The 27,716-nt window shown below is 36.3% G+C and overlaps 4 protein-coding genes across 7 annotated transcripts; 3 read left to right on the plus strand and 1 right to left on the minus strand.

Moving 5' to 3' along the window:
* On the plus strand, positions 1-4,723 carry CKS (Nucleotide-diphospho-sugar transferases superfamily protein). Its single transcript, XM_059588739.2, has 8 exons — positions 1-396; positions 1,019-1,064; positions 1,802-1,888; positions 1,971-2,095; positions 2,759-2,898; positions 3,878-3,929; positions 4,037-4,147; positions 4,460-4,723. The coding sequence occupies exons 1-8, from the start codon at positions 136-138 to the stop codon at positions 4,550-4,552; spliced, it is 915 nt and encodes a 304-aa protein (XP_059444722.2). The 5' UTR covers positions 1-135; the 3' UTR covers positions 4,553-4,723.
* A 760-nt stretch (positions 4,724-5,483) lies between these two features.
* On the minus strand, positions 5,484-6,398 carry LOC132176443 (dynein light chain 1, cytoplasmic). Its single transcript, XM_059588648.2, has 2 exons — positions 6,042-6,398; positions 5,484-5,956 (listed from the first exon to the last, which is right to left on the minus strand). Exons 1-2 carry the CDS (start codon positions 6,276-6,278, stop codon positions 5,792-5,794), a joined length of 402 nt encoding a protein of 133 aa, XP_059444631.1. The 5' UTR covers positions 6,279-6,398; the 3' UTR covers positions 5,484-5,791.
* Positions 6,399-8,397: 1,999 nt separating this feature from the next.
* Positions 8,398-13,827, plus strand: TRX-M4 (thioredoxin M-type 4). Its single transcript, XM_059586523.2, has 2 exons — positions 8,398-8,769; positions 13,311-13,827. The coding sequence occupies exons 1-2, from the start codon at positions 8,529-8,531 to the stop codon at positions 13,622-13,624; spliced, it is 555 nt and encodes a 184-aa protein (XP_059442506.1). The 5' UTR covers positions 8,398-8,528; the 3' UTR covers positions 13,625-13,827.
* Positions 13,828-23,103: 9,276 nt separating this feature from the next.
* On the plus strand, positions 23,104-26,191 carry RMA3 (RING membrane-anchor 3). Of its 4 annotated transcripts, none has more exons than XM_059586702.2 (3): positions 23,104-23,294; positions 23,498-23,653; positions 25,263-26,191. In XM_059586702.2, exon 3 carries the CDS (start codon positions 25,274-25,276, stop codon positions 26,051-26,053), a length of 780 nt encoding a protein of 259 aa, XP_059442685.2. In that variant the 5' UTR covers positions 23,104-23,294; positions 23,498-23,653; positions 25,263-25,273; the 3' UTR covers positions 26,054-26,191. The 4 variants fall into 4 exon arrangements, with proteins under 4 accessions (XP_059442685.2, XP_059442687.2, XP_059442683.2 ...); XM_059586704.2 differs by having other exon boundaries at positions 25,268-26,191; XM_059586700.2 differs by lacking the exon at positions 23,498-23,653.
* Positions 26,192-27,716: the final 1,525 nt, after the last annotated feature.

A 27,716-nucleotide genomic window follows, 5' to 3' on the forward strand; every position in this document is an offset into this window, starting at 1 on the left:
TCCTCCTATTCACTGTACATTCATCGATGAAAAAAATTCCAACGTCCATTTTCACAGTTGACACGGAAACTTGTCCCACCTTCTTACCTACAGAGTAGAGGGTGAGCGATCGATCTACAGAAAGAGATCAACGACATGAACCCCATGTCAGTTTGTTTGTCGTCGTCATCATCATCTTCTTCTTCTTCTTCTGGGTCTTCGAACAACGCCAAAGCATGGATCGTTCACGGAATTGTCGCCGGAGTAGCAATTGCGGTGGCGGTCGGCGCTCGCGCCTATCTGGGTCGATCCAGGAGGTTCCGGAGCCGGGTGGTCGGAATCATACCAGCCCGTTTCGCCTCCTCAAGGTTCCAGGGCAAGCCTCTCGTTAATATCCTCGGAAAGCCTATGATTCAGGTACCCATTTGCTTCGTTTCTCTTTATCCAACTCTAAAATTCAATTATTTGTATCATTTTTTTTATTGGGTTTCCTTGATACTAGATCTGATTTGGGTTCTATAGTTTTAATTAGTCCATTTAAGGCGAAGTATTTTTTTTTTATTTAATTTACTTTTTTTTGGGAGGGTGCTATTTTAATTATCATTTGGAAAAAAATAAATTTTTTTAATCTACTCCATAATACTAATGAACAAAGAGAAAAAGGAAAGAAACGAGTAATGAAACATTACAAGTTCCATTAACTTCTTGGTTGTCAAGGAGCTTTTTGAGTGTTCTATGAACTCATGGTGCATGAGAGAGAGATTGAGAGAGAATCAATAACCATGAATTGTGGCTTTTAAAGAGTAATTTGCTACAGATCCTGCACCTTATTGGTGTCGAATCCCACATCTTTTGTTGTCATTATAGCCCACTGCAGCTTCTATTCTACATTATATAGTTGCTTAGGAATCGATCTTCTGTTCGTTTGAGAGTTTTTAGCATATTTGCTCGTCTTAATTACTAATTGATAATATCATCTTTTCTGGACTGAGGCTATTATACTTATTTCAGTCCCTTCTGTTGAGTTGGCTTTCTACAGAGAACATGGGAAAGGGCGAAACTGGCAGCTACATTGGACCATATTGGTATGTCTAGTCGCTGGAGTTTCCTGTAATTTGATATGATGTTATTGCTTAAAGTCTTGGCTCTATGTGACATTATCATGGAGAATATCCCTGAGGAAGGTGACTCTGAAGTCTGAACTGCATGCTATAGAGTGAAACTGAAATGCCACTTTGCATTCATCAGCTTTATATATACTGTGACTCATATAGGTGTATGCTTTATGGCTCTATAATACGTTGATGATATATCTTAAGCATTTCAGTTGTTCCATCTTCCATATCTCATGTCACAGCACTGGCATTGAACTTTGCCTTCCGGTGGATGACATTATATTTTGCTTAGTGCTTAGCATTGCAATTGAACTACAACCTTCCTGTAATTAGGGACCTGAACTGGATCAATAAAGGATAAACTATGAGTGCACCATTTCCTCTCTCTTGTTGATGTGTTCCAATTCACTCATTGGATTTCTAAGGTGAGAAGTTGCTTAATGTTGATATGTTTGAACAGCTTCTGTTACCTTTCTTACTGGACTGTAGCTTCTACCAAGTTGAGAGCATCAAACCTGGGGTAGTATAGGTGGTAAACCAGTATGTATAATCTGTTTATATGAAAATGTTTGGAACATTATCTTCAGAGAAAGGATTTGTTCATGAACACCCTCCCCCCCACCCCCTACCCCAACCCCATGACTCTCCCTTTCTATGTGTTGTGCAGTATGGTTTTCTAATATCTCATTTATGGCTTCTTGGTCTAGTTGTGGCAACGGATGATGAAAAGATTGCAGAATGTTGTCGAGGATTTGGTGCAAAAGTCATAATGACATCAGAATCTTGCCGAAATGGTAGCTCCTTGGTTTTTACTTTCTTACAAACTTCACCGTAATTGGATTTCTGATAGTCTACTTTTTCTGTTAAACTTAAAAGGTACTGAGCGTTGCAATGAAGCACTTCAAAAGCTTGAAAAAAAGTATGATATTGTCGTTAATATTCAAGGGGATGAGCCTCTTATTGAACCCGAGATAATTGATGGGGTTGTTAAAGCTCTGCAGGTAAATTTGTTTCCCTAGCACGGCTTATGGCTCATAAATTGTTATTGCCACCTCATGAACAAAGAATTCTCCCATAACTTAAAAATTTTTGGCATACTATTTTTAGTCGGTTCGGGTTGCTTTGGGTTATGCCATACAGGGTAAGGGACTTGTTCGATTGCTGGTGGATGGGAGGGCGTTCTCGAAGTGCAGTTGTGTGGAAGATGGTCCCTCTTTGTCTCATGTGATGTTTATGGAGCGAAAGAAATGCTAGATGCTTTGAAAATTCCACTAGGACTTTGGAGGAACTTATTCATTTTTTCTTTTTTACTCTTTACTCATGGACGGCCGCTTGGCTAGCTCCTTTAGTAATTAGTTTTTTTGACTTTCTCTTTCATTTTTCTCCCTCTTAGGCGCTCTCTTTTTATACTTCCCATGTATATGGGTTACGCCCCTATACGCTTTTGTTTTATATCATCATTACTTATCTAAAAAAAAAAAAAACTTAAAATTTTTACTATAAGTTTCATTTGAAGATAAAGTCCAAAATAGATGATGCCTGGTTACATTTCGTATAGCTGTTAAGTTACATTGAGTAAAATTGTTGTTTCTATGTATTCTGATATATCTCATTATCCAGTTTATTTGTTGAGGTCATGGTGGATCTGTTTATGTGTGCTGCAGGCAGCCCCAGATGCAGTGTTTAGCACCGCAGTTACATCTTTGAAACTTGAAGATGCATTTGATCCAAATCGAGTTAAATGTGTGGTAGATAATCGAGGTTATGCCATTTATTTTTCAAGGGGGCTGATTCCATATAACAAGTGAGTTTATTGCTTTATGTATATCTGGGCTTCTTTCCTCTTTCTCATACCTGGCTGAAATACACAATTTTGGTCTCTGAAAGTTGGCACTTATTTGATTTTTGTCTTGAAATATTACAGTTCCAATTTTTTTCTTCTACAATTTAAGAGATAGCATCGTTGTCCTTCCATCCATCTGTCTTGAATTGAACAATGCACATGGCTTACAGAAGACTAATATGGCATGTTTATAATCTGATGTAGCCTGCATAGTTGATAGAAGGAAGGTCGGCTATCCTTTAAAATTGTTGAGGACAAAACTTAAAACTTTTTAAAAAATGTAACGACCGAGGGAAAAGCGCTAGCCATATCTGCGCTATCACCCCAAAAAGACTAGTCAATTTGGAGCTTCCCTAGAATTCATTATAAAACCCAGTTTCACCTAGTAACTAGGCAATGTGGGACTTAGCACCCATGACTATTTCTATAAACCATCCACTTTATATGGACTTCTTCTCATCTTTCCAATATGAGACCGGGGTATTACAAACTCTCCCTTTAAACTCCTGACGTCCTCGTCAGGTCCACGTCATGCAGTGCTCCAGTACCACATGACCTGGCGTTACTAGGTGGTTTTGATACCACTTGTAACGACCCAGGGAAAAGCGCTAGTCATATCTGCTCTATTACCCCAAAATGGCTAGTCAATTTGGAGCTTCCCTAGAATTCATTATAAAGCTCAATTTCACCTAGTAACTAAGCAATGTGGGACTTAGCATTCATGACTATCTCTATAAACCATCTACTTTATGTGGGTTTCTTCTCATCTTTCCAATATGGGACCGGGATGTTACACTAAAAGTGCATTTTTGCCTTTATTTTTTATTTTTTAATTTTTTTGCTTTCTAGAAATCATGTTCTATGTGATTGTAATATCACATGCTATTGAGTGCTTTGTAAGACTTGATGAATGTGTTACTTGTGTACCTACCTGGTACAGGTCAGGAAAGGTCAATCCACAATTTCCCTACTTGCTTCACCTTGGAATTCAGGTATCAAATTAACATGTTCATTGCACAATAGAGTTATTCAGTGTTAGGTATTTTTTTCTAAGTGAGTTGATAGTCCTGCGTTGTCGTGTTCTATATGGTCTGGCCAGAGCTATGATTCGAACTTTTTGAAGATATATCCAGAGCTTCAACCTACCCCACTGCAACTAGAAGAGGATCTGGAGCAGCTTAAAGTCCTCGAGAACGGGTATAAGATGAAGGTATTCAAAAATTTGATCGTTCTTTATTCCATTGACTGGCTTATTCTATATCCAACTTAACTACTTTCTCGATGTTGAGACTCATTTTGGAAATGAAATCATTTTGTTCTCCTTTTGATTGCAATTGTATAAAAAATAAAGTTATTTTAAAAGAACTTGGGCTATTGATCTTTTTTCTCTTCATAGTGCATTTGTTTCATTTTCTAAAATTAGTTGGCATGGTAGAATTGAGTCTTTTCAAGCACCAACACTGAGGTTCATGCTATTTTCTTGCTGAAATATGGATATCTCAAAGCATAGCTGTTTTTGCAGGTGATAAAAGTAGACCATGAGGCTCATGGTGTGGACACTCCAGAAGACGTTGAAAAGATAGAATCTTACATGCTGGAGAGGAACTTGTCTTAGATATCTATCTTCATATGTACTCACTATTTTTCATCATCATTGTGGTTCATTTTCACTCTGTATTCATTGGCCTGCCTCACTCCATAAGCTTATTAGTTTTTTGTTTCTCCAAGTCTTGTATTCAAAAATTGGGAATAAATGGTTAATATGAGAATTTAAAGCCCAAATTTTAGCGTATTATGTTGTCATATGCCAATCTGTTTGACCTAACTTGTTTTAAGTGATTTTTATTTTTTATTTTTGTAAAAGTCGCTTCAAATACGTCACGTCAGCCGATAAGAAATAAGTGTGATAAATGAATGTAAAGAATAACATTACTCCTTTATTTATTATCTTTCTCTCCCAATTGCATGAAATTGCAATACTTTAGATTTGGTTTCATCCGCTATGCTTTTCTAACATTAAAACGCCCGAAGTTTTGGAAAAGTAATGGAAGAAAATGAATGGGTCCGTGGCCCAAAATACCAACTCCCAGAAAGATATAGCGCGAGAAAAAAGGGAGACAGTTGAAAAGAGTAGTCATGCACCAAATGTAGCTGACCAAAATAAAGAAAGAAGTAGAAGCGAGAGCAGCAAGGAAAACAATCAATCTGGGGGAAATGAACACAAAAGACAGGCTGAAATGAACAGAAATGAGAAGACTGTTGGGTTATTCCTTATTATTCATCCAAAAGGAGCCTGAAAGTTGATGTTTGCGTGTACTATTGGAACACACAGATGAATGATAATACCCGTTTATCAGCCTAGCAGATACACTTTTTATGATTTTGTCCTAACCATTTGAAAAGACAGTGACTAGCCTTTTCAGTGGAACCAAATATAAGTACCTACTATATATATATATATATATAAGTACCTCTAAAGCTCATCGTCCACAAAAGCTATACAGGTAAAATGAATTTACAACACTTTCCACAAAAGAAAGCAAACAGATAATAACATCGTGTATTTGAAATTAAAGTTCATCGTCCACAAAAGGAAGAAGGGGAGCAGAACCAATACTTTTGTATTAATCTTTCGTCCTACATTAACAAAAAACCTTTAAAAGATTTCACTAAATATCATCATATATATATTTGATATAGCTAATGATTTTCTCTCTTCAAACCTTACTTCTCTTTGACACCCTGATTCAGGAATGGTTGCATTTCCACATTTTCTCAGAAAAAAAAAAGAAAAGAAAGTAAAACTGGATAGAATTTGGTGTGTAGGTAGCATGCAGGAATGATTTAGTAATATCTAGGCACCTGGTTCGGTGACCAAGTGAACCTCCGTCTTGAAAAGCAGAACCGAGAGCGAGTCAATGGAGAAGTAGACGAATGCACCCGGTGAGTGAGTCACGAACGACCCGAAACTCGTCCCCACCACGCAGTGCCATGCCGGTCCGTACAACGAGTCAAACTCCTATACCAACCAAAATACATATCACCATATATCTAATTAAACAAACAAGAAAGAAAAAACAAAAAACAGAGATATATATATATACCTTTTTGAGAGCTCGAGCTAGGTGGGTGGGGTTGGGATGGGATTTGATGCCGTCGAGGAATGATCTGGTGTAGCGAAGGGCACGGTCCTGCATGTGGAGGGGCATATCGGACGGTCTCAACCGGACGTTCAGGGTGATTGCGGTGGCAGCTAATTTCACTTCCTCTGTTGGGCATCTTTCATGCCTCCCTTGCTTTTCTTTCATCAATTCCTCTGGGTGTGCCGTCACCCCCTCCATGAGAGAAAAAATAGACCTGGTTTGAGAATGAGGCGACTATTAAGCAGAGAGAGAGAGACAGAGACAGAGACAGAGAGTTGGTGAGGGTTTGAATTGTTGACTGACAATATTCTTGAGGAGGACGAAGATGACCGATGCGGTGAGGGAATTTTAGTACCGCGCGGGTCCGTGAAAAAAATTTGAGTGTTCGAGTGTGGAAGATTTTGGTCTCACGCGCTTTGTTATGGGAATTGGGTTTATGGTAGGGAGCGTGGTGTTCACATACACCGTGTGAATGTGGTTGTGGCAAGGGTTGCCGTTTGAGTCTGGTTACGTGTTCTGACACGAGGAAAGCATGGAAATGGAAAGACAGGAGCGGAGGAGGCATGCCGTGTGTGATTCTTGTTGACCTGATTACAACATGTTAAGCATATCATTAGAATTGTGTCGGTAAAACAAAAACAAACAAGAATGTTAAATTCGTCATTTCTTTTGAGGTTGTCACCGATAGCTCTATGAGATTTAAAACATGATTATATATTCTTTGGGGGCAAAGGAAAAAAAAAAAAAAATTTACAAATATAAAAGTTAACAAAATTCATTAATTTGTTATATCAACATTAATCATATTATGACATATGTCAGCTTACAATAGAAAAACATATATAAAATGGATGAGGTGATCGACCAATGCCCTTTGACCAAATGGAGGGTGGCCTAACCACCCTTAGCCATTCAAGGTGGTTTGGCTACCCCTATTTGCCCAAAACAAAAACTTGAGGAAATACCTCGATTACTCCCTTTAAGCTTATTAGGGGTGGGCAATATCATGAGAATGGTTTGAGCCATCCCTTTTGTCCTAAGGGGGTGGCTCCACCATCCCCACAATATAACTCGTATTGATGTGACACATTAACATATTCGACTTTTCTAATGGCAATGACTTTTTTTATCTTTTCTTACCCCAATGAGCTATTTGTCACAATCTCAAAAACCACATCGGCCAATTTAGCAATTTTTCCAAGAAAAAAAAAAAATTAGAACCCTCCTTAATGTTAAGAATAATGCTGAAAGTAAAGCATTCACAATGAATGAGTCAAATTTTTATGCAAAGTAGCTTCTCAAAACTCACTTTATCTAGTTTAGCTAATAAATTTTAATATATAAAAGTTTGACATGAATCATTAAACATAAAGAAGGATTTTTGTTTAAGTTTTCATCAAGTTTTTATTGTTCTTCTTTGTTTTTTTTTTTTTTCTTCCTTTTTAATTCTTGGGCCTTATATATATTTAGTGTGATTGGCGATATACATTGAACGAAAGTTATCGGTCGTTTAGCAAGAGATCTAAAATTGGTCAATCTTGTATAGTTTAAAACTATATCCCTTTAGAGTAAGGTTATAAATTACATTTTTATCTTATAACTATTTCACGATGATGATGTGACAGTCTCAACTAACTGGTGAATCATTTTTTTTTTTTTTAATAAAAAATCTAAAGATTGTTGTGGATATTACAACAATATTGTGGAATAGCTGTTGAATAAATAAGTAATTTCCAGCAATTTTCATCCATTTATTATTCCAATGCTGTGTAACCTCAATTATTGATTCAAATTAGTGGGAAATTACCTTCACTCTCCTCAATTTACGACCCTTAGTATAATGTATCCTACTAATATAGCATTGTGATTAGAATTTTCTCGTTTTGCCCTAAAAAGACAATAGCGTCCTTAAAATCCCTCCAAAAAAAAAAGTATACTACTAAAAATCTGAAGAAACTTACATGATTAAGTTTTTTTCCCCAAATTATTTTTACGTGTATTTTTATCTTTTGAGGCAAAAGGGGACATTATAATCCAAATGATAGATTTGTATGACACATTAATAAAGAGGGCATTGGTCCTCAATAAGCTTAATAAAGTAGAGGTTATTAGTTCGAATCTCCATCTTTGTGTGCGAACATGTAAAAATAATAATAATAATAATAATAATAATAATGGGAAGGACATTGCAAATTGTATTATAGATGGGTGAGAAGTGCAAATTGCTAAGTCCACGTGACCTTATTCTATTGGTGACCGGACCACAGAGCAGGAGAACTAACCGGACGGTTAGCCATTTACCCAGCCTCATCCATGCCACTTGCCTCGTCGGCCATTCGCTAACTACACACCAAAACCCTCTCGTTCTCAACTCATCCTCTCAGATCCCCATCCCTATACTTCCTACCGATTCTCTCTCTCTCGCTCGAGCTCCGATCATCTGCTTCGATGGCCGCCGTGCTCGAGTCCCTTGCCGTCCCACGCGCCTCAGCTCTGTTATCCCCGACTCACTCTCCGATCGCGGCGTCCTCGGCCTCTTCGCTCTCCGCTCGTAGATTGCCCCGCTTCAGAGGCCTCAGGGCCGGACCGAGTTCCGCCTCTCGCTCTTTTGGCTCGGTGAGTTTAATCTCGCGACGAGCGAGTCGCCGTGGATTAGTCGTGTGCGAGGCTCAGGACACCGCCGTTGAAGGTGAGGATCGTAGCTCTGTTTGGTTTGTTCGGAAAAATACGGAAAATAAAATGAGGGAAAGTTTGGGACTTTTGTGGACTGGACGACTTGGTTAAATTTGAAATTTCAGTTTTTGTTTTCTTTCTCCTATGTTTTCTGAGCGACCAAACCGAAATTCATGTTCTTTTTTGTGCTTTTATTTTCTCCCATTGCTTTCCCATTTGTTTTGTTGCTTTAATTTTTGTTATTATTGTTTTAGATTAAGATATAGAACTGAATAGAAGAAAACTTAGACGTGCACCAGAATTGCATTTAAGCAGGGACTGAGTGCTCTGTTCTGTATTGTGTGGGATTTGGTTAATCAAATATCATGTAGTGGTTCTTTGGGGTGATTCTCAGATGATTGAAGTGTCGGACTTGTTTGTAAAGAGGAACTAACAGTACAGATTAATACACTGTGGTTGATAGAGTCTAGTCTCTCTTATTTTATCAAATCAAATGTATGGGGTCCTAGAGACTGTAATTATATGCTCTTGCACTCGAGTGTGGACCTGCTGGTGTGTTAGAACTTGAGGTGTCATTTGTCTGGAAATGGGGATGCAGCTTAATGTCATGGGGTGTTGGAAAATATTTTTGGGAATGATGCAGTAATACTTGTCAATAAAGATAAGTTTACCTGAAGAATAATCGATTAAAACAATCAGAAGTGATAGAGACTGTTCTTTTGGATAAAAAAATTGGAGAACTTCCAGCTATGAAGGAGACAAGCTTCTCTCTTTCCTCTTTTGCTCTTCTTTCCTGCTACTTCCAGCAATAGTCTCTTGTCCATATGGTAGAATTTGTGTTGTTTCGAATTGGGTGTTGAAGAGGTGTTTGCTTGAATCCTTCATGCTTGGAAGTCTTTAAAGGGGAAACGGTTATAACTGAATCATTGGAGGTTAAGTACTAAGGAACCTATTCGGACTGAGTCTAACACTTGGAGGGCATGAGATCATCCTTTTAAGAAAAGTGCCTTAATGTAATTTTTCAGTCTGATTTAGAAGCTTCCTTCTATTTGTTTAGACTTGAGTTACCATGAATTTTAGGTGTGGTTGGCATTGGTAAAATTTATCTTAGTTCTTTGATAAGATAAGCGTTTTTAACATAGCAAAGGAAATGTTGCTTCTCACTAGCTGTAATCTTGTTCATAGCTGCCCTTAGAGTCTCACAATCTATAGAAACCCCTCTTTAGTCCAGTGTTTTTTTTTTTTTTTTTTTTTTTTTAATTTTTTAAATGTGAGCTTAGATCCCGACTTAATACCAAATAAAAGAACCTACCTCTGTTCTTTGATTTAAAGCTATAGAAGGAGGTCCATATCCTCAGCAATTTTCTTCACTACCTAGGATGTATTTTGGTGAATGATTTTTTGGCTGTACAAAACCAAGTAATAAGTGTGTACCAAATGGGTAAGGCCAGCCAGACCTATATAGCTAAACTTTCTAAATATTTGAACCTGGTGGCAATAGTATTAGAAAATCTTATTGATTGTGTAGTAGTGGTAGAAGAAATTTGCGTGTTCTTGATGGTTTAGAGGAAGAGAGATTCCTACGTGGTGATGAAGAGTAACTGAGGAATACTATTGTCATTGGGGAATTGGAGAAAGCTACTTTATTGGCGAAGGTAAGTTGGAGCCAAAGTCTAGGGCTCTTTGGTTAAAAGAGGGTGATAAATGCGCAAGTTTTTTCATCAGGTGGCCAACTCGAATAGGAGAAACAACTCAATTGGGTCGTTGTCTTCTAATGAACCGGCAATTAGAGATCACTGTATAATTCTATGACAATCTTTTTTCAGAACAATTTATTTGGCGTCCCAAGCTGGATGGCCTTGATTTCGATTCCATTAATGTGGAGGAGGCTTCCTGGTTAGAGAGACCGTTTGAGGAGAGTGAAGTCTTGAATTAGATATCACATTGTACAATTCTATGACAATCTTTTTTGAGAATAGTTTAGTTGGCTTCCTAGGCTGGATGGCCTTGATTTCAATTCCATTAATGGGGAGGCTTCCTGGTTAGAGAGACCATTTTAGGAGAGTAAGGTCTTGGAGGTGGTGAAAGGATGAACAGTGAGAAGGTGCCTTGCCCTAATGGTTAGGTGATCAAGGTAGATATTATGGCGCTGTTCCATCATTTTCATGCTAGTAGCAAGTTTGAGAAAAGTCTTAATGGCACTTTTAGTGCCCTCATTCAAAAGAAATATGGGGTTATTGATCTTAAGGACGTTCGCCCTATCAGTCTTGTGAGTGGAGTATACAAGATTATTCCTGAAGTCCTAGCCAACAAATTGAGAAGGGTCATGGAGAAGATTATTTCGAAGTCCTAGAGCACTTTGCTAGAGGTAAGAAAATCCTTGATTTCATTCATGCTTATTGCTAATGAAGTTTGGATAGTAGGATCAAATATGGTGAGCAAGGGGTGCTTTGCAAACTTGATATTGAGAAGGCCTGCAATCATGTCAATTGGGATTTGTTACTTGTTGTGGAGGTGTGGTTTTGGGGAGAAATGACAGTCTTGGATAGCACATTGTATTTCTTCGGTGCGCTTTTCCATTTTGGTGAATGGCAATTTGTCCCAGAGCACTTTGCTAGAGGTAAGAAAATCCTTGATTTCATGCTCATTGCTAATGAAGTTTGGATAGTAGGATCAAATATGGTGAGCAAGGGGTGATTTGCAAACTTGATGTTGAGAAGGCCTACAATCATGTCAATTGGGATTACTTACTTGTTGAGGAGGTGTGGTTTTGGGGAGAAATGGCTATCTTGGATAGCACATTGTATTTCTTCGGTGCGCTTTTCCATTTTGGTGAATGGTAATTTGTCCGGTTTCTGTTGTAGCTCCCATGGTTTGAGACAGGGAGATCCTTTGTCTCATTTTCTCTTTGTTATTGTTATGGAGGCTTTAAGTAGAATGCTTTCTGCAACTGTTTTGATGGGGTTTTCTCTCAGACTTTTCTGTGGGATCTAGGCACTTGGGTGTGGTTAACATTTCACACTTTGGATTGTTGTTTGTGGATCACACTTTGGTTTGTTGTGGGGCCAAGCCTTACCACCTTTGCTATTTGCATGCTTTATTTTTATGCTTTGAAGCTGTCAACGGTTTGAAGATTAATCTGGCTAAGTTGGAATTGGATCTTGTGGGCAATGTTGACAATGTGGATTGCTTGGCTGGTGTTCTGGGCCGAGGGGTTTTTTTTTGTTGCCTTTGAAGTATTTTGGTCTTCTGTTGGGGGCATCCTATGAGGCCAAGTCTATTTTGATGGTGTTATTGAAAAGATAGAGCGTCAGTTGGTTAATTGGAAAATGATGCACTTGTCTAAGGGTGGTAGGGTTACCCTTATTAAGAGCACTCTTTCCAATTTGTCTTCGTATTTTATGTCCCTCTTCCCTTTCCTTGTAGGTGTTGCAAACCGTATAGAGAAGTTTCAACAAGATTTCTTATGGGGTGAGCTAGGTGAAGAGTTAAAATTTCACCTAGTAAGTTGGTCCAAGGTATGTTCTCCGATCTCTGATTGAGGGTTAGGCGTTCGTTGCTGGTATTCAATCGTGCTCTATTAGGAAAATGGCTAGCGCTATGTGCATGAGAGAGAGAGAGAGGTAGAGGTTTGGTGGAGAGTTGTGATGGACTCTAAATTTGCTAGTTCGTTGGGTGGGTATTTTTTTAATGCGCCTCTTGGATCATATGGGGGTGGGGTTACAGAAGAATATTAGGAGGGATTGGGAGAATTGTAATTGTGGTCAATAGGTGCTTGTATGTATAAGAGGAATGGTGAGTCTATGGACCATATTCTCTCTCTCTTTTCTTTTCTTTTCTTTTCTTTTTTTTGTGGGGGGGGGGGGGGGGGGCTATCTTGGATTATGCGTAGACGAGAGTAGTTGATTTGTTTGCTTCTTGGTGGTTTGTTGATAGCATTTGAAGTGCTGCTTTGTGGAAGATGGTGCCTTCTCTTTTATAAAGTCTTTAGAAGAAAAGAAATGATAGAAATTTTGAAGACCGCTAGAGTTTCTCCTTGTTGCCGACTTTTCATGATTTTTTTTTTTTTTTTTGGTTCTTTTTTTTCCTTTTACTTAGGTGTGTCTCTTGTATGCTTTCTTTGTATTTGGGTGTGCTTTATGTGTTTAATGATATCTCGATTACTTATAAACACAAAGTAACAATGACGACGACGACAATAACTAAACAAGTTAACAACAACCTTTACACAATCTTACTATGGATGATTTTGTTGCATCATGTAAAACTTATTTAAATTCGAACTTCATTATTGAAAACTTCTTTTTTGTATTCTCTTTCTTGTTGCTTTTCAACATGGGGCTGGGGGATTGATGGGTTATTTAAGAAATAATTTTTGGGGTTTCATATAGTTGTGGAATTAGTGAAGAAATTCCCTTCTGTCTTTGTAGGGCACTTTGAACTGTGTAATGTTGTTAAGTTCTTTTGCAGTTTGGATCAATGGCTGGTCAGTATCTCTTTTTACAGTTTGAGAAAACTCATAAAAACTAGAATGATGAATTCTTTGGGAAATTGCAGTGTCTGCTGTTACGGATACAAATTGGCAGTCACTTGTTCTTGAATCTGAATCCACTGTCCTGGTTGAGTTCTGGGCCCCTTGGTGTGGGCCATGCCGTATGATCCATCCTATCATTGATGAACTGGCAAAACAATATGTTGGGAAGCTCAAATGCTACAAAGTTAATACTGATGAGAGCCCTTCAATCGCAACCCGTTATGGGATTAGAAGCATCCCAACTGTCATAATCTTCAAGAGTGGTGAAAAAAAAGATGCAGTTATAGGTGCTGTTCCCAAATCCACATTGACTACCAGCATAGAGAAATTCTTGTGAAGGTGGTAAGTAAAAATGCCTTCACTGGATTTAAGCTGTTTTCTAGTATTTGTTTCTTTTCTTCTTAGCTTTTGATGTCTCAAGTTTGGATACCTTTGCTCCCATAATAAACTCATATTTGATCTACTGTATAGTTGTCGGATGCAGCTGTATTTTGTTAACCCCCAGAAAATGTACTTATAGTTACACACGATATTTGGATATCTTCTTTGCAATGCTCTTCTTCTGTATATTCGTTAATTTTAACATTATTGGCTTATGTTTCATTTGTATTATTAAAGATGATTGTGAGTGGTTGTTAGGGTCTGTGGTTGTATAGAACTGCCTAGACAATTGATTGGCAAATACTGGGTCCAGGGAGGCCCTAAAGAAAGCTAAAGAGAGATTCTTTGTTGTATAAACTGCGCTAGTTGTCTGAGATTGGTTCATGAGTGCTAAACTCTATAGATGCCTAGACTAGAAAACTGCACTGCTGTTTTTTTATGAGGTTTGTTTAGAAAGAGACATGCTCTTGAGGGGATTGAGGCACCCTTGTTTTGAAAGGATCCTGGTTTTTCTACTCTCTATTTGAGTTTTTAAAATTCTTCATCTAGTAGCCCTAAGCGTGTCTTTAGGGATGAGGTCATTTTTTACATTTACCATGGACTTGAGCCATCAAAATTTTGGCTTATTTTTAGGAAATTGCAATGGATATTGATGGGGAACAACAAATAAGGATGAGAACTCAATTGTAAATAGAGATGAGAAAGTGCCAAAAGGAGCAGAGAGGGTTTGGGTAGTTAATAAATGAAACTCAAGCAGAAAACAAGGTTCTTTGTGGACCTAAACCCTAAACCAACCTCTTCAGAGTCCCACAAATAGTAAGAAGAATGTGTATGTATTTGCTGCCTCTTCAAGAACCAGAACTTGCTTAGTTTTGTTTGGTTTAATTGACTGACATGAGAAGCCTCTTAAAACACATCAAGTCAGCCAGTAGGAATGAAATGAGTGATAAATGAACATGAAGAGAAGTAGCATCTCTAAGCAAATATCAAAAACTGTCGAGCCTTTCATTTGCTGTGTGATACATGAACCTGATTAGTCGTCTTGAAAATTCATATACCAACTTGCTTCGGATAGGGTCGAATTTGTGGTGTGTTAGCTGAGGTGGCAGTCCAGATGATAATTTCTCTCTAGTTTTTACGATGATATAAAATCTGTATGAGATATTTTTTGGTTTTCCGATTAAGTTGTAAATAATGGCCTGGAGTTTGATCAGTTCACCTCACAAAAATGTCAAAAGAATATAAAAAATTATCGAACCTTCTCAATAAATGTAATTGAAAAGATTATTTAAAACTTAGAACAAAATATATTTATTGAATCAAAAGACCTTTAAGTTCCAGCATAACCTAACATGTGTAGGAAAATAGAATGAACCTTATCTATAATGATAGGTCCAATCTCTAGTGTGCCGTGTAAAAATGGACAAATTGAATTAAGTTCTTCACGCTTGAGCGAGTGGGATTCATATCATTCAATGCCAAGGATAAGTATAGATTCGGGATTCCCATCCTACTTCAGTTGAGGTGGCAACTCGTATCATCTCTACAAGGGCTCCCACCTTATCCACCATCCTAGCTAGCAAGGATCAATGTTGTACTAAACTTGTATGCATTTCTTTCTTTGAACAAATTAATCCTAAGAGTTTCGTTATGAATTGTTGAATTGTTGGATGATCACATTATCATTTATCATATTCATCCAAGAACTTCGGCCTATATCGGTCCCACAAACACTAGACATGAAAGGCAAGGATTTGGGCTCAGCCCACAGATATAAGTGTAGAGAAGTTTGTTGAGGTTGACCAGTGACGGAGCCAACAATTCATTTTTGAGGGAGCCAAACTAAAATGTAATAATAAATTTGTTTTTCTCTTATATTATGTTTTAATGTATATAAAATAAATAAATATATATTTATTATAATTATGGGAAACTTATAGAATTGCTCTACAAAAATGCTTGTTTATTATAATTTTCCTTCTCCCCATTTGCGTCATCACCTTCATCATCTTAAAATCTCTTCTTTTTTTTTTTTTTCTTTTTTTTTTTAAAATAAAAATAAAATAAAATTGGGCCAATCTCCGTCTGGCCCGAGGAAACCTTTGCACGCCTCCGTTACCTTTTGGGAGGCCTACACCCCATAGAAACTGTCTACCTAAGACTGTCTCTTGGCCCGTAGGTTCTGATACAAGGTTAGAATTCTAGTTCTTCCAAAGTGGTATCTCACTGAAGGCTCGCCCCCCCCCCCCCCGAGGAAGGAGGCCTTCTTCGCCCTCCACCTAAGCTGCGCAGGAAAGGCCCAAAGCCAATCCCAGGGAACAGTGAAGCTTCATAGGGTCTTTCTGTCCAGGTGCAGGTAGTCCGCATCTTCACAGACATGTCTATTTCACCGAGTCTCTCTCCGAGACGGTGCCCAAATCGTTACGCCTTTCGTGCGGGTCGGGTAACTTCGATTTGCTTTATAAAAAGAAGATATCAATGAACTTCTATGAAATGGTTTCGCGAGATTCGGCCAATTGTCTTGATCGTGGGATATCATTGAGAAATAGGAATACGTGTTATCAAAAGATTTCTTGTGATTATTTCTGAATTGTTTCAAAACCGACCCTAATTGAATTGACCCCCATCATAACGAAATGAATTTGATTGATACATGGACTTACCAATTCAACATAGTTTTCCTTCTCCCCATTTGCGTCATCACCTTCATCATCTTAAAATCTCTTCTTCTTCTTCTTCATTTTTTTTTTTTTTAATAAAAAAAATAAAATTGTTGGGGCCATGGCCCCCCACCGGTCTCTGTGTGGCTCTGCCACTCAGGGTGATAATTTTTCTCCCAAGAAAACCCTAGGGATGCCAGAGATGAAGGAGGTCACATATGGCAACAAAGTCCTCCAAAAAATGAAGATAAAATCATATCTTAGAAGCAAGGATAAGATGCGTGTAGAGGCCATAGTACAAAAATTGATATTTTCTTAAAGGCTTTCAAAATTCTTGGGGTTGCCTTGGACCCCCAACACAAGGGGTAGGTCCGCCAACCATTGGAAAATCCAGCCATAAATACCAGTACAGAAGACAGGTAAGGGTATGCGCCAAAAATAATTCTTTAACCCCCCTTAGATCACCTACTATCTCTTATTCTCGTTATTGACTTTAACATTGGAGGTGGTATTGCCACGCCTTATTACTGATCCCTTCGCTATTTTGCTTAGTCTCAGATTGCCGGCCGCTACGCATGACAACAACATTCACATATGTATCAAATTATATGTCCATATGATCGTTACTACAAGTATAAACTTTGTAAAAAAAACAATCAAATATATAAGAATGCACATTGAAGAGAGAATGTCATCTCTCTCTCTCTCTCTCTCTCTCTCTCTCGCTATACCATCAAATGCACAAGGGTTTGCGTTTAAAGAAAGAAATCAGGAATATTCTCTCAATCTTTTGAAAAGTAGGACTAAAATATAAATATATGAAACCCTCTTGATATGTTAATTTTTATCCAAAATATTACTTACACGTAACAACACAACTGATGGACCCATCTTGATCTTAGACATTCTCAATTGTGTAGAATATATATATATATATGTCTTATAATGAGTTATACTGAGAAAGTGATAACTTATGTACAAAAAAATCATTTTTCACCAAAGAAAGCCAGAGGCTAGATATAGACAAAAACATCCGTCAATTTCTTCTTGTTGATGGTCTAGGCGACTGGTTAATGGATTGAAATTTTTTCTATTCTTTTATTTGAATTTCTCTAAGTTATGAGGTGTCTGAACAGATAAACCCTGCACCTCAAGTTGTTCGGATATCTCGGAACTTTAGATTTTATCTTTCATTCTCTGCCGGATGAGAAGTTCTAGAGAATCTCATCATTGGTTAGCGGATTTAATTAATTGATTTATTTTTTGGCCAATGGGTTTGGTCTCAAGATATCATTTTCAAAGATAGATTATGGGTATCTCTTCCCTTTTCTTATTTTTTTTATTTTTTTATTTTTTTAAAAGGCTTAAACTTGGGGACAAAAAAAAAAAATCTATTCACCAAAACTTGGTATTCTTCTTCTCTTGATTTTATAGAAAAGTTAATGATAGTCATAAGAATAATTACTTAGTTTTGTTTATCCATACGCAAGGATATATATATATATATAGCAATTTGTTTTGACTTGAATGGGGGATCTTTTTTGTTTCCCTAGCATATAATTGATGTATCTTGGGAAAAGAGAGATCAAGATTAAACACTCACTAGCTAATAAATCAAGCTCATCCAAGCACAATTTTAGCATTAATTCCAAATTAAAAAGAAATCTCTTGAGAACATTTGAAATACACAAAAAGAACCACTTCATATCTTTTTTTTTTTCCTAATCAAATTGGGAAGGGTTATAGAGAATAAAAGACCAAGAAATGGTGGGCTCGTCAACTACATATCCAAACTAAAAATACAATACAATCCGCTCCTCTGTATCTTGGACAAAACTAAAAAGTGAGCCACAAAATGCGGTAACAGAAACAAAAGAAGCACCAAAAGGAGCATGAACCTCGAAAGGCTCCTCAACCCCACTTGAATCCCGCTTGAACATAACAACAAGTGAAAGCTGTTGAACAAAAGACTAGACAAAAACATCCCTCACTTTCTTCTTCATGTTCTAAGTGATTGGTTAATGGATTGGAATATATTTTTTCCCTTTTTTTTTTTTTTTGAATCTCTCAAAGTTCTGAAATGTCTGGACAGGTAAGTCTTGCACTTCGAACTTTCCAGATATCTCGAAACCCTTGATTGTCTCTGTGATTATCTGTCTGAATGCTTTAAAACTCGGACAAAAAATATTAGGAAATCTCCATCGTCGGTTAATATGTTTGCTTCTCTTTTTTGTAAAGCCTTACACTTAACAACTTGACATAGTGTTTCATGGAGGCGATGTAACTTTAAAATTATCATTTAATCTAATGGCATTTTTGAAAGTCACATCATCTTCAGAGGAAGATGGAGACAAAAATCTTCTTTCTAGGGTTCTACCATTACTCTTTCATCTATGCTTTTGTCCTACTTATACTTGTCTCGAACACACATGATATATTAATTTTTTATTTTTATTTTTTTGCAAATAACTTTCATTAATAATCAAAGTACAACAAGAATAGAAACCCTACTATAACATGAAACAAAAACTAATAATACTGGTAAGAAAATACAGTATAAATAGAAATGAACAAAAGCCCAATTCAATAGAAAGATGGGAGGAGAATCCGATAGTATAAAATATCTCTCTTGTTTTGACTCAAGTAATTTACCTCAAAAGTCAAAAGCATTTTCTTCCAACTAAGTTTTCAAGAAAATGAAGCGTGGATGTTAAGAAAGGTTTTACATTATCTATCGGAGAAAAAACAATATTATAATTAACATTTTCAGTAAACTAAGAGAAATATATATATATTTCCAGACGTCACACACAATTGTTTGAAAGCTTTTACTTTTTGAGTCGTAGAATCACTCGTGAGATTCCCCAATTTCAAAGAACAGAATTTTTTACTTTTAGAGCACGTTGAGATTGCGTTGAAATATAAGACTTTTAAAGTTAAAAATAACTTTTAGAAAAAAACTTTAATTTTAAGTTTTTTTTTCAAAAGTGCGTTTTGGCCAAACATGCCAACTTTTTGTTTGACACGTCCTTTTAAGAATTAAAAATATTTTTTATCATCCCTAACACAATTTCAAATAAACTCTTACCCGTATAATTGGATTCTGGTAGAAAATAAACCGTCATAAGGAAACACAATAATATAATAAAATGGGAAAGGTTCACATACCTTCCTCAAATTATCACTCAATTAACAATGTCTCTCCAAACTTTTAATTGCGATAATGTCTCTCCTAAACTACCAAAAAATTGATAATGTCCCCCAAAGCTAGCAAAAAGAAAAAAATGACCCTAAAACATTTTAATAAGACAAAAAAAAAAAAAAAAAAAATCAATAAATTTGAAAAAAAGAACCAAATATATATATATATATATATATATATATATATAAGAAAGAAAAAATGAAAAATTTTAAATTCCATAACCTGATTTTTTTAAAAAAAATAAAATAAAATAATAATTTTAGTCTTTTTTATTATTATTTTAAGGGAATAAGTGGCAGAAGTTAATTATGGGTGCAATCAATTGTCAATGGGGTTCTTATGAAGGGATCCAGAATTTCAAAAGTTTGGTATATGAGGGACAGAATTCTAGAATAGGTTGAATAACTTTTGATTGAAGGGAGAAAAAGGAGCATGGTCCTAATTATGAGAAAATGGGACAGAGCTATCAAATTGATTGCCCCTACAAGCTTTTCTATGCATTTTTCCTCTTCCAATGTTTGTCACCGTCAGCTTTTTCATGTTATATTTGTTTTTTTGCTTTCAAGTCAATAATATGTCCATGAATCCTTTGACCATGTTTCAAATTACGTTTAAGAAATAAAGTTTTTAAGTCAGAAAGTGTTTTTTTAGTAAAACTTTTATTTTTAAGCTTTTGTCAAAAGTGCGTTTTGGCTATTTTTGGACCCTTAAAATAAAAGCTCTTTTAATTTTTTTACCAAACTGATACTTTTTTTTTTAAAACGCATTTTTAAGTCATTCAAACGCATACTCAACCAAACCTTTTGTAGGCTTACTTATTATGCAAAAATAGTAGAATCTGTGGTAGGCAATGCTCACTAAAGTCAGATAATGTGACCTAAATTTGAGTATATGAACTTGGATCGCACCGAGTAACCTTCAAGTAAATGATTTTAAACTACGAGTAATGCTATAAGTTTATTTTGTGTTCCTTTAAGAATAATGAAATAATTTTAAAACACGCTTTATTTTTGAAGAAGGGACACAAGAGGAACCTTTATAGTTACTCTTAAATAACTTCCCCGGACCTCAAATAGAGAGTATAGGATTCCAAGGAAGGACCATTAGCCAATTTAATTGATCAAAATGTGATTTTTTTTTTTTTTTTTTTTTTGAAATAGTTCAATCTCATTAATTGATAAACGAGCATAAAACTCAAACAATACAGAGCAAAACTCTGAAGCAACCATAACCGAAGTTACGAGGTTACAAGCGTAAAAAATGACGTATTACATTTCAGACTCATACAAAATTTGCTAACCTATGACTAATTTTTAAATTAAATAGCAGATGCACTAGAAAAATTGACCCATATAATATGATATTTTTAGCAATCGATTGGACATTTGCTCCTATCATTTAATTAAGTGATTAGTGATTACCTTCTTCTAGGTAATTATTAATTAGATAAAAATATGGTTGTTGAGCTTTCAACTTCATATATGGAATTCTACCCATGAAACCATCCTGGTACTGCTAATTTTTTATAAAATAATATCCATTATTTCCTCATTCTTTTAAAGATTTGGTTCCTGATTCGTTTTTCCTCAGTTTGAAGAAGTCTTCTTTTTGTTTGTTTTACTTGATTTATTGGGTGTGTAGAACATAACAGCATGTCACTTTCCGAATCTCAACTGTGTGACAAGGAGCCACGTGATAATGAAACAAAAGACAACAAAATCAAAGGACAGAAATTTTCCTCCATTGCTATTAGGGGTGGGTATCGGTTAAAGCGGTCTGGTTTTAGCTCTTATCGGTTATCAACCGATAATTTTCGGTTAAACGGTTTCTTAACCGATACCGAACTGATAAGAATTTTAACCGAAATTATCGGTTATAACGGTACACGGTTAAACGGTTCAGTTAAATCAGTTAACCGATTATAAATCTCACATTCTTTAGTGTTCTCTACTTCTCTAACCCCCAAGCACCAAAAGGAAAAAAAAAAAAAAAAAAAAAAAAAGGGAAAGAAACCCATTCTCCTGCAATAATGAGAAGGAAAAAAAAGAAAAACAATGAGGAAGAACGAGTCTACTGCGTGGGAGGAGAAGAAAAAAAAGAAAAAGAAAAAGAAAAGAAATATGTGGCGTGGGAATTGGGAAGAAAAGGAAAATAAAGAAAAACAATGAGGAAGAAAGAGTCTACTGCGTGGGAGAAGGAAAAAAAAAAAAAAAAGAAAGAAATATGTGGCGTGGGAATTGGGAAAAGAAACGGTGAGAAGGAAAAGAAAGAAAAACAAAAGAAGAAATAGTCTATAGGGGCTTGAACCCATAACCACAAGGATCTAAGCCTTATGCTCTAGTTCACTACCAACTGAACTAAATTGGTTTTGTTACTAGTCTTCCTCCATACCAGTTATTATCGGTTAAAACGGTTAACCGATAACAAATGGTTAACCGAACCAAACCGAACCGATAAGAATTTCGGTACAAAATTTTTAACCGATAAAAATATCGGTTAAATGGTTACGGTTAATATCGGTTTGGTTGAAGCCGGTAGACGGCCGGTTAAACGGTAACGATTAATCTGCCCAACCCTAATTACTATGTCCTTGGTGTTGATGTCGGTAGGGTTGGGGTCTGCTTCCATCCCTTCTGAGGGAGCACTTGGTTTTTCACCATCTAAATCTCTTTTAAGGGTACTGCTATCGTGGGCCTGCTGCGGCCCCTTAGGAGTTTGGCCTGGCCCACCTTCGTCGAAGAAATCTTTTGAGCCCCAAAACCCATTTAGCGATCGAAGATTCATATTAGGCTTTAAGCCCAACATAATAGCAAGTTTGTGATTGAGGCCTGCCACATCGGCAGCTCGGTGGTCCTAGAACTTGACAAGAAAATGATCACTTGTTTCCCTCTTCATGATCACCGTGCATTTATTCCTTTCAGACGGAAGTCAACAGGTGATACCTAGTATAATTGATTAATGCTGCTTAAGTCCCTAAACTTCAAACAAATTGAGACGTCATGTCATGTTGAGTTATCCTCGTAATCCGCGTATAACCTTACATATGGAGTACGGAGAATGCTCTCCTAATGACACGTCACCACTCGGTGTTGCATGCAGGTATACCTCATGCTTCAACTCTCGAGATACACAAAAATAAAGGAAGGAACTCTCAAGTAAGGGATTTGATCACCAATTTTTCTCTTAGTATTATGTGTTCGTGTTCACGTGTAGGATTTGGGTTATGCTGAAGTATTAAGAATAATATTATATGTTAATCTTAACTCGACCCAATTGATCAATCGAGTGTTAGATTAAAATTATATCAAGATATGAGTATAAGATTATACAAGATCAACTCACAAGTATTGAGCTTGAGTTCATATGATGTTCAAGATTCGTGTAAAACCTTATTGGCCTACCAAATCACCAAGACTAAAGAGTGCTTCCATAACTCATATCGGAATAAATCTCCCCCACGTGCAATATAACCTCAACTCGCACGTGTTAGCAGGCCGTTCGTAGGTACGAAGATATTTTTGTAAACTTCATAAAGACGAGCATTGACCTTGCTGAGGGAATGGTGCACGCGGTAGTAGTGGCTCTATATTAACTCACCCATCGCCATTTTTCGATCTCAACCTCTTCTCGTTTCTTCACGACCCAAAATTCCAAAATAAAGAAATAGAAGTTGACGTTTCAGCCTTCTCTCTTTTCTCTCAAGAGTTGCCTGTTGATCAGCGTTCCATTGAAGGTTTTGATTCAGAAAGCTTTCTCTATACAAGGTATGCTTGGTGCTCTATGTTGGGTTTTTAATATTGTTAGGAAAAGGCCGTGTCTTGGTCTTGTGTTTTCTTTGCTTTTCGGGTTTTGAATTATGATGGGTTTTCTTTGTTTTTGTCGGATTTTTGTTTGTTTGACACTTTGTTATTCTTTGGATCTTGGTTTTATGTGTATGTTGGGAAAATTTATCCGTTGAAACAAGCAGAGCCTGAAAGATTTACACCGGATTAGAGTGATATTCTTGTTTTGGACAATATTTTTCTCTCGTTGTCACTAGGCTGACGTGAAATTGAGGGATAGAAAATAAGATAAAATGTTGCCCACGATGACATGTTAGGCTCAATGAAGTGGAAACATTGAGGTATCAGCTTTTCAATTTCTCTCTATGGTTTTTGAAATTTTCTTAGCAGAAAAACAGGGCATTACGTTTTCTCTAATTTCTTTTGCTGTTTGACTAGATGGTGTGGTGAATATAGGGCCATAATAGTTTGAATCTGTAATTTTCTTAGCTGAAATGTATTTGCTTTCATTTCAATTTCAAATAATCTGTTTGATTCACCTTTCTCTGGCCTTTGATCTGGTATATAAAATCACATAAATTCATATATTGAGGATTTTTGTGATGTTTTAGAAAACCAGCACAGCTTTTTAAGGAAAGCAACTTTTGTAATTGTTCACTAGCAGATTTTCCTGGATATTTAACAAAATTACAGATTTTCATAAAACTCAAACTGATCCTCTGATGTTAGGGGGTTCTGGATAGGAAAGGAATTGAGGATTTCAGGCACAGCCGGCTGATTCGCTAGGCTAATTAGGCGGCCGCGTAAGGTCCCAGTTACTGGATCCGGTTTACATGTTGTTATTTTAATAACAGCATATATACTGTAGTTTAATCAACGGTCAAGATTAAATTTTTCAAAATCTCTCTTTATTTTCTCTCTCACATTAAAAGCTTATAAAAGTAAGTCAACTTTAAGATTCAATCTTGACTAAAATAACAGCATGTAAGCCGAATCCCCAATTACTAATAGTATAACTAAGTGTTGTTTAACAAAGAAAAAACTTTAAAGCCCCAATTATGATAAAATGGTTAGTCAATGCTTTTTAGTTAAGGCTCAATTATGGTAAAAAAAAACAAAAAATTACAAAAAAGTTGAATCCCAAGATATTGAGACTTTAGAGGAAAAGAAAGGGAAAAATGGAAAGTTACATTTTCTGGCACCCTAAAGTATAAGTAATTTTGTCTGAATGTAAACTAACATTTTGACTAAGTTCGTACACTAAAATATTGTTTAGAATCATGTAAATTTCGTTTTGCGATACATAAAAGATTATATGTAGCTCAATACAAAATATGTCTTTCGTTAAAACTAAATGTCTTGCATCGGAGATGAATTCTACATGTTGTTTGAAAAATGAATTTAAAATTATATATATATATATATATATATATATATATATATATATAATTTAATTAATTAATATTTAAATATAAAAATACATTACTTAAATTTATCGCGTTGGACCTTAAAATTTATTGAGCCGGCGCCCTGTTTTCATGGCCCCAACTTTAATTAAGCAGCCGGCCCTGTTCTTTCTCTCTTATTTTGTGATGATGATAGGTAGGACCCATGGCTTATATTCTTAATCAACGGTTGGTGGGTTGTGGAAACTTGCTTTATGTTCATACTTTGATTTGTTTGGAGCCAGTCTGCCTATTTGACATTCTTTTCTCTTGTCCCCTGTGGTTAATGTTCCTAATTTAACATTACAGACATTTTCTTAGATATCATTACTCATACAACGCCAATTCTGGCTCTGTAGTGAATACTTTGCTTTTTCTTTTTCAATATATTGGTGAAATCTTTCTCTCTCTCTCTCTCTCTCTCTCTTACACGCACAGAGCATAGTTCAGTTTCTATTGATGTTCTTCTATTTATTATCCTATTAAGACCTTACTTTTGTAACAGAGCAGATAGCTATGGAACATAATTTCTTTGAGCCTGAGTTACACTTTGAATCTGCTGGAGATGTTTCTATCCAGCAGAAATGGAAAGCCATTTCAGCCCCAAGAGACAATGAGGGTGGCTGCTTTGATTGTAACATATGCTTAGAATCAGCACATGAACCTGTGGTCACCATCTGTGGCCACTTGTACTGCTGGCCTTGCATTTACAAGTGGCTGCATATACAAATCTCTGAAGATGAATCGAACCTGGAGGAGCAGACGTGCCCTGTTTGTAAAGCTAACATCTCGCAGGCTTCCTTGGTTCCGCTCTACGGCCGGGGCACATCCCCTTCGGATTCGAATGACAAGAAACCCAATTTGGGTCTTGTCATACCCAATAGACCATCTCCTTGTGGGTTGAACACTCTAATTTCTACTACAACCTCTGCTTCCCATTCCAGTCAGCAGCTTCATCCAAATTATTTTCAGTCACAGGCAGAGTCTCAGTCATTTCATCACCAGCAATACTTTCCTCACCCATATGAAGGTCAGGCTGCAAATGCATCAACTTATCTTGGGGATACCGCAATGGCTAGTTACTTTAGTCCAACAATTGGGATGTTTGGAGAGATGGTCTATGCGAGGATGTTTAGGAGCTCATATACAAGTTTGTATCCTTTTCCAGCTTCCAACCCCCCCACAGGGATTAGCAGTCCTAGATTGAGAAGGCAGGAATTGCAGCTTGACAAGTCTCTTAATAGACTTTCCATTTTTCTTTTTTGTTGCATAATCTTGTGTCTTCTCGTTTTCTGATCATGTTCCTTTCTGTCTTCTGTTTTGTATAGTTGTGAAAAGATATGAGACTGTGTGCAGTCTCATATAGATTTTGCACAATTCCTCTTGAGAACCTTTTTTGTGTATACATAATGTTAAATTTGTTGGTTTGATTTATGATCATTTCTTCATATTGACGTGATACTTGGTTAAAGAATACTCCTACACTGTTACAGCTACATTTCACCTTTTTTTTTTTTTTTTTTTTTTGGTCATGGAAAGAAAACACATGCTGCTGGGAAGAAAAATTTAGTTCCATGATGCACGCTAGAACTAAATTACCTATCTGATATAGAATACCGTTCCCTGTGGTGGGGCGGCCTTGTATCCAAGGCTGACAATTTTAATTTTTGATATAATCTGTGAACCTCACATGACTCTAATATAAAATTAGTGGTTCATAATCTATTATGTTTGTTGACTAGAAGATATTTTAAAGATTATTAAGGACTTATTGGGAGTTCCTTGAGACTTTAGTGCTGGGAATTGGGAATAAAATGTCTATAAAAAATTTTAAAAAAAAAAATTCGGAGTGGCTAGGCCATTTGACCATTTTTGCATCCTCAAAATTTATTTTTTGGGATAAAAAATAAAAAATTAGGGACAATATGGGAATTTTGAGATAAAATTAGTCGAATTGAAAAAATTTGGAAGTTTGAGGGGTTGCATTGCAAAAATTGAAACATTGTAGGTCAAATTGAAAATCGCTTCAAACTTTAAAGGATGGTCTAATTGAAAATCGCCCTAAATTTTAAGGGAGTAAATTGTAATTTTTTCTAATAAAAAATAAAAATAAGGTTGGGGGAACCCGATTCAAAGGAATAGGATCATCTTCAATCCAAAATGGATTAAAAAATATCCAGTTCAGGGCTAGAATTTATTCTTAGAAATTCTAAAGCCACAAATAGGACACTTGTCCATTAACTAAAAATAATAATAAAATATTATTTTAAATTTAAATAAAAATAAAAAACAAAATAATAAAATATTTAGGGGTGTCTGGCCACCCTAATTTGGGGCTGGGGTGGCCCAAATCTAAAAAAAAAAAAAAAATATGTTTGGCCCTTGGGGGTGGCCGAAACCACCCTAGGCCCAACGAGATGGTCCAGCCACCCCAAGGGCCAAACAAATTATTATTATTTTTTAAGATTTGGCCCTTGGGGGTTGTCCAGCCACCCCAAGGGCCAAACAAATTTTTTTTTTTTTGAAAGATTTGAAGCCACCCCAGACCGGTGATCTGGGGTGGCTGAAGCTAACCCAGCCCCAAACTGGGATGGATTGGGGGTGGCCAGCCACTCCTTAATATTTTATTTTTATTTAAATCTAAAATAATATATTTTTATTATTTTTAGTTAGTGAATATGTGTCATATTTGTGGCTTTAGAATTTCTTAGCCATAAACTGAATATTTTCCGGTCCATTTTAGACTCCTATTCCTGATTCAAAGAAGCATCTATTTGAAACAATGGCATTGTTTGCCAATGGCCTGGGCTAATACTGTACCAAGCCCTCCCTCAATCCAAAAAAAAAAAAAAAAAAAAATCTTTTCACCTCAAAATTAATCCCAACATCTCTACTTTTTATATCACATCAATCATTTTTTTTATTATTATTCAAATAAAAAAATCACTACAAAACAAAT

This window comes from Corylus avellana, chromosome 3, assembly GCF_965113065.1.
Source record: "Corylus avellana chromosome 3, dhCorAvel1.hap1.2, whole genome shotgun sequence".
NCBI classification, from domain to species: Eukaryota; Viridiplantae; Streptophyta; class Magnoliopsida; order Fagales; family Betulaceae; genus Corylus; species Corylus avellana.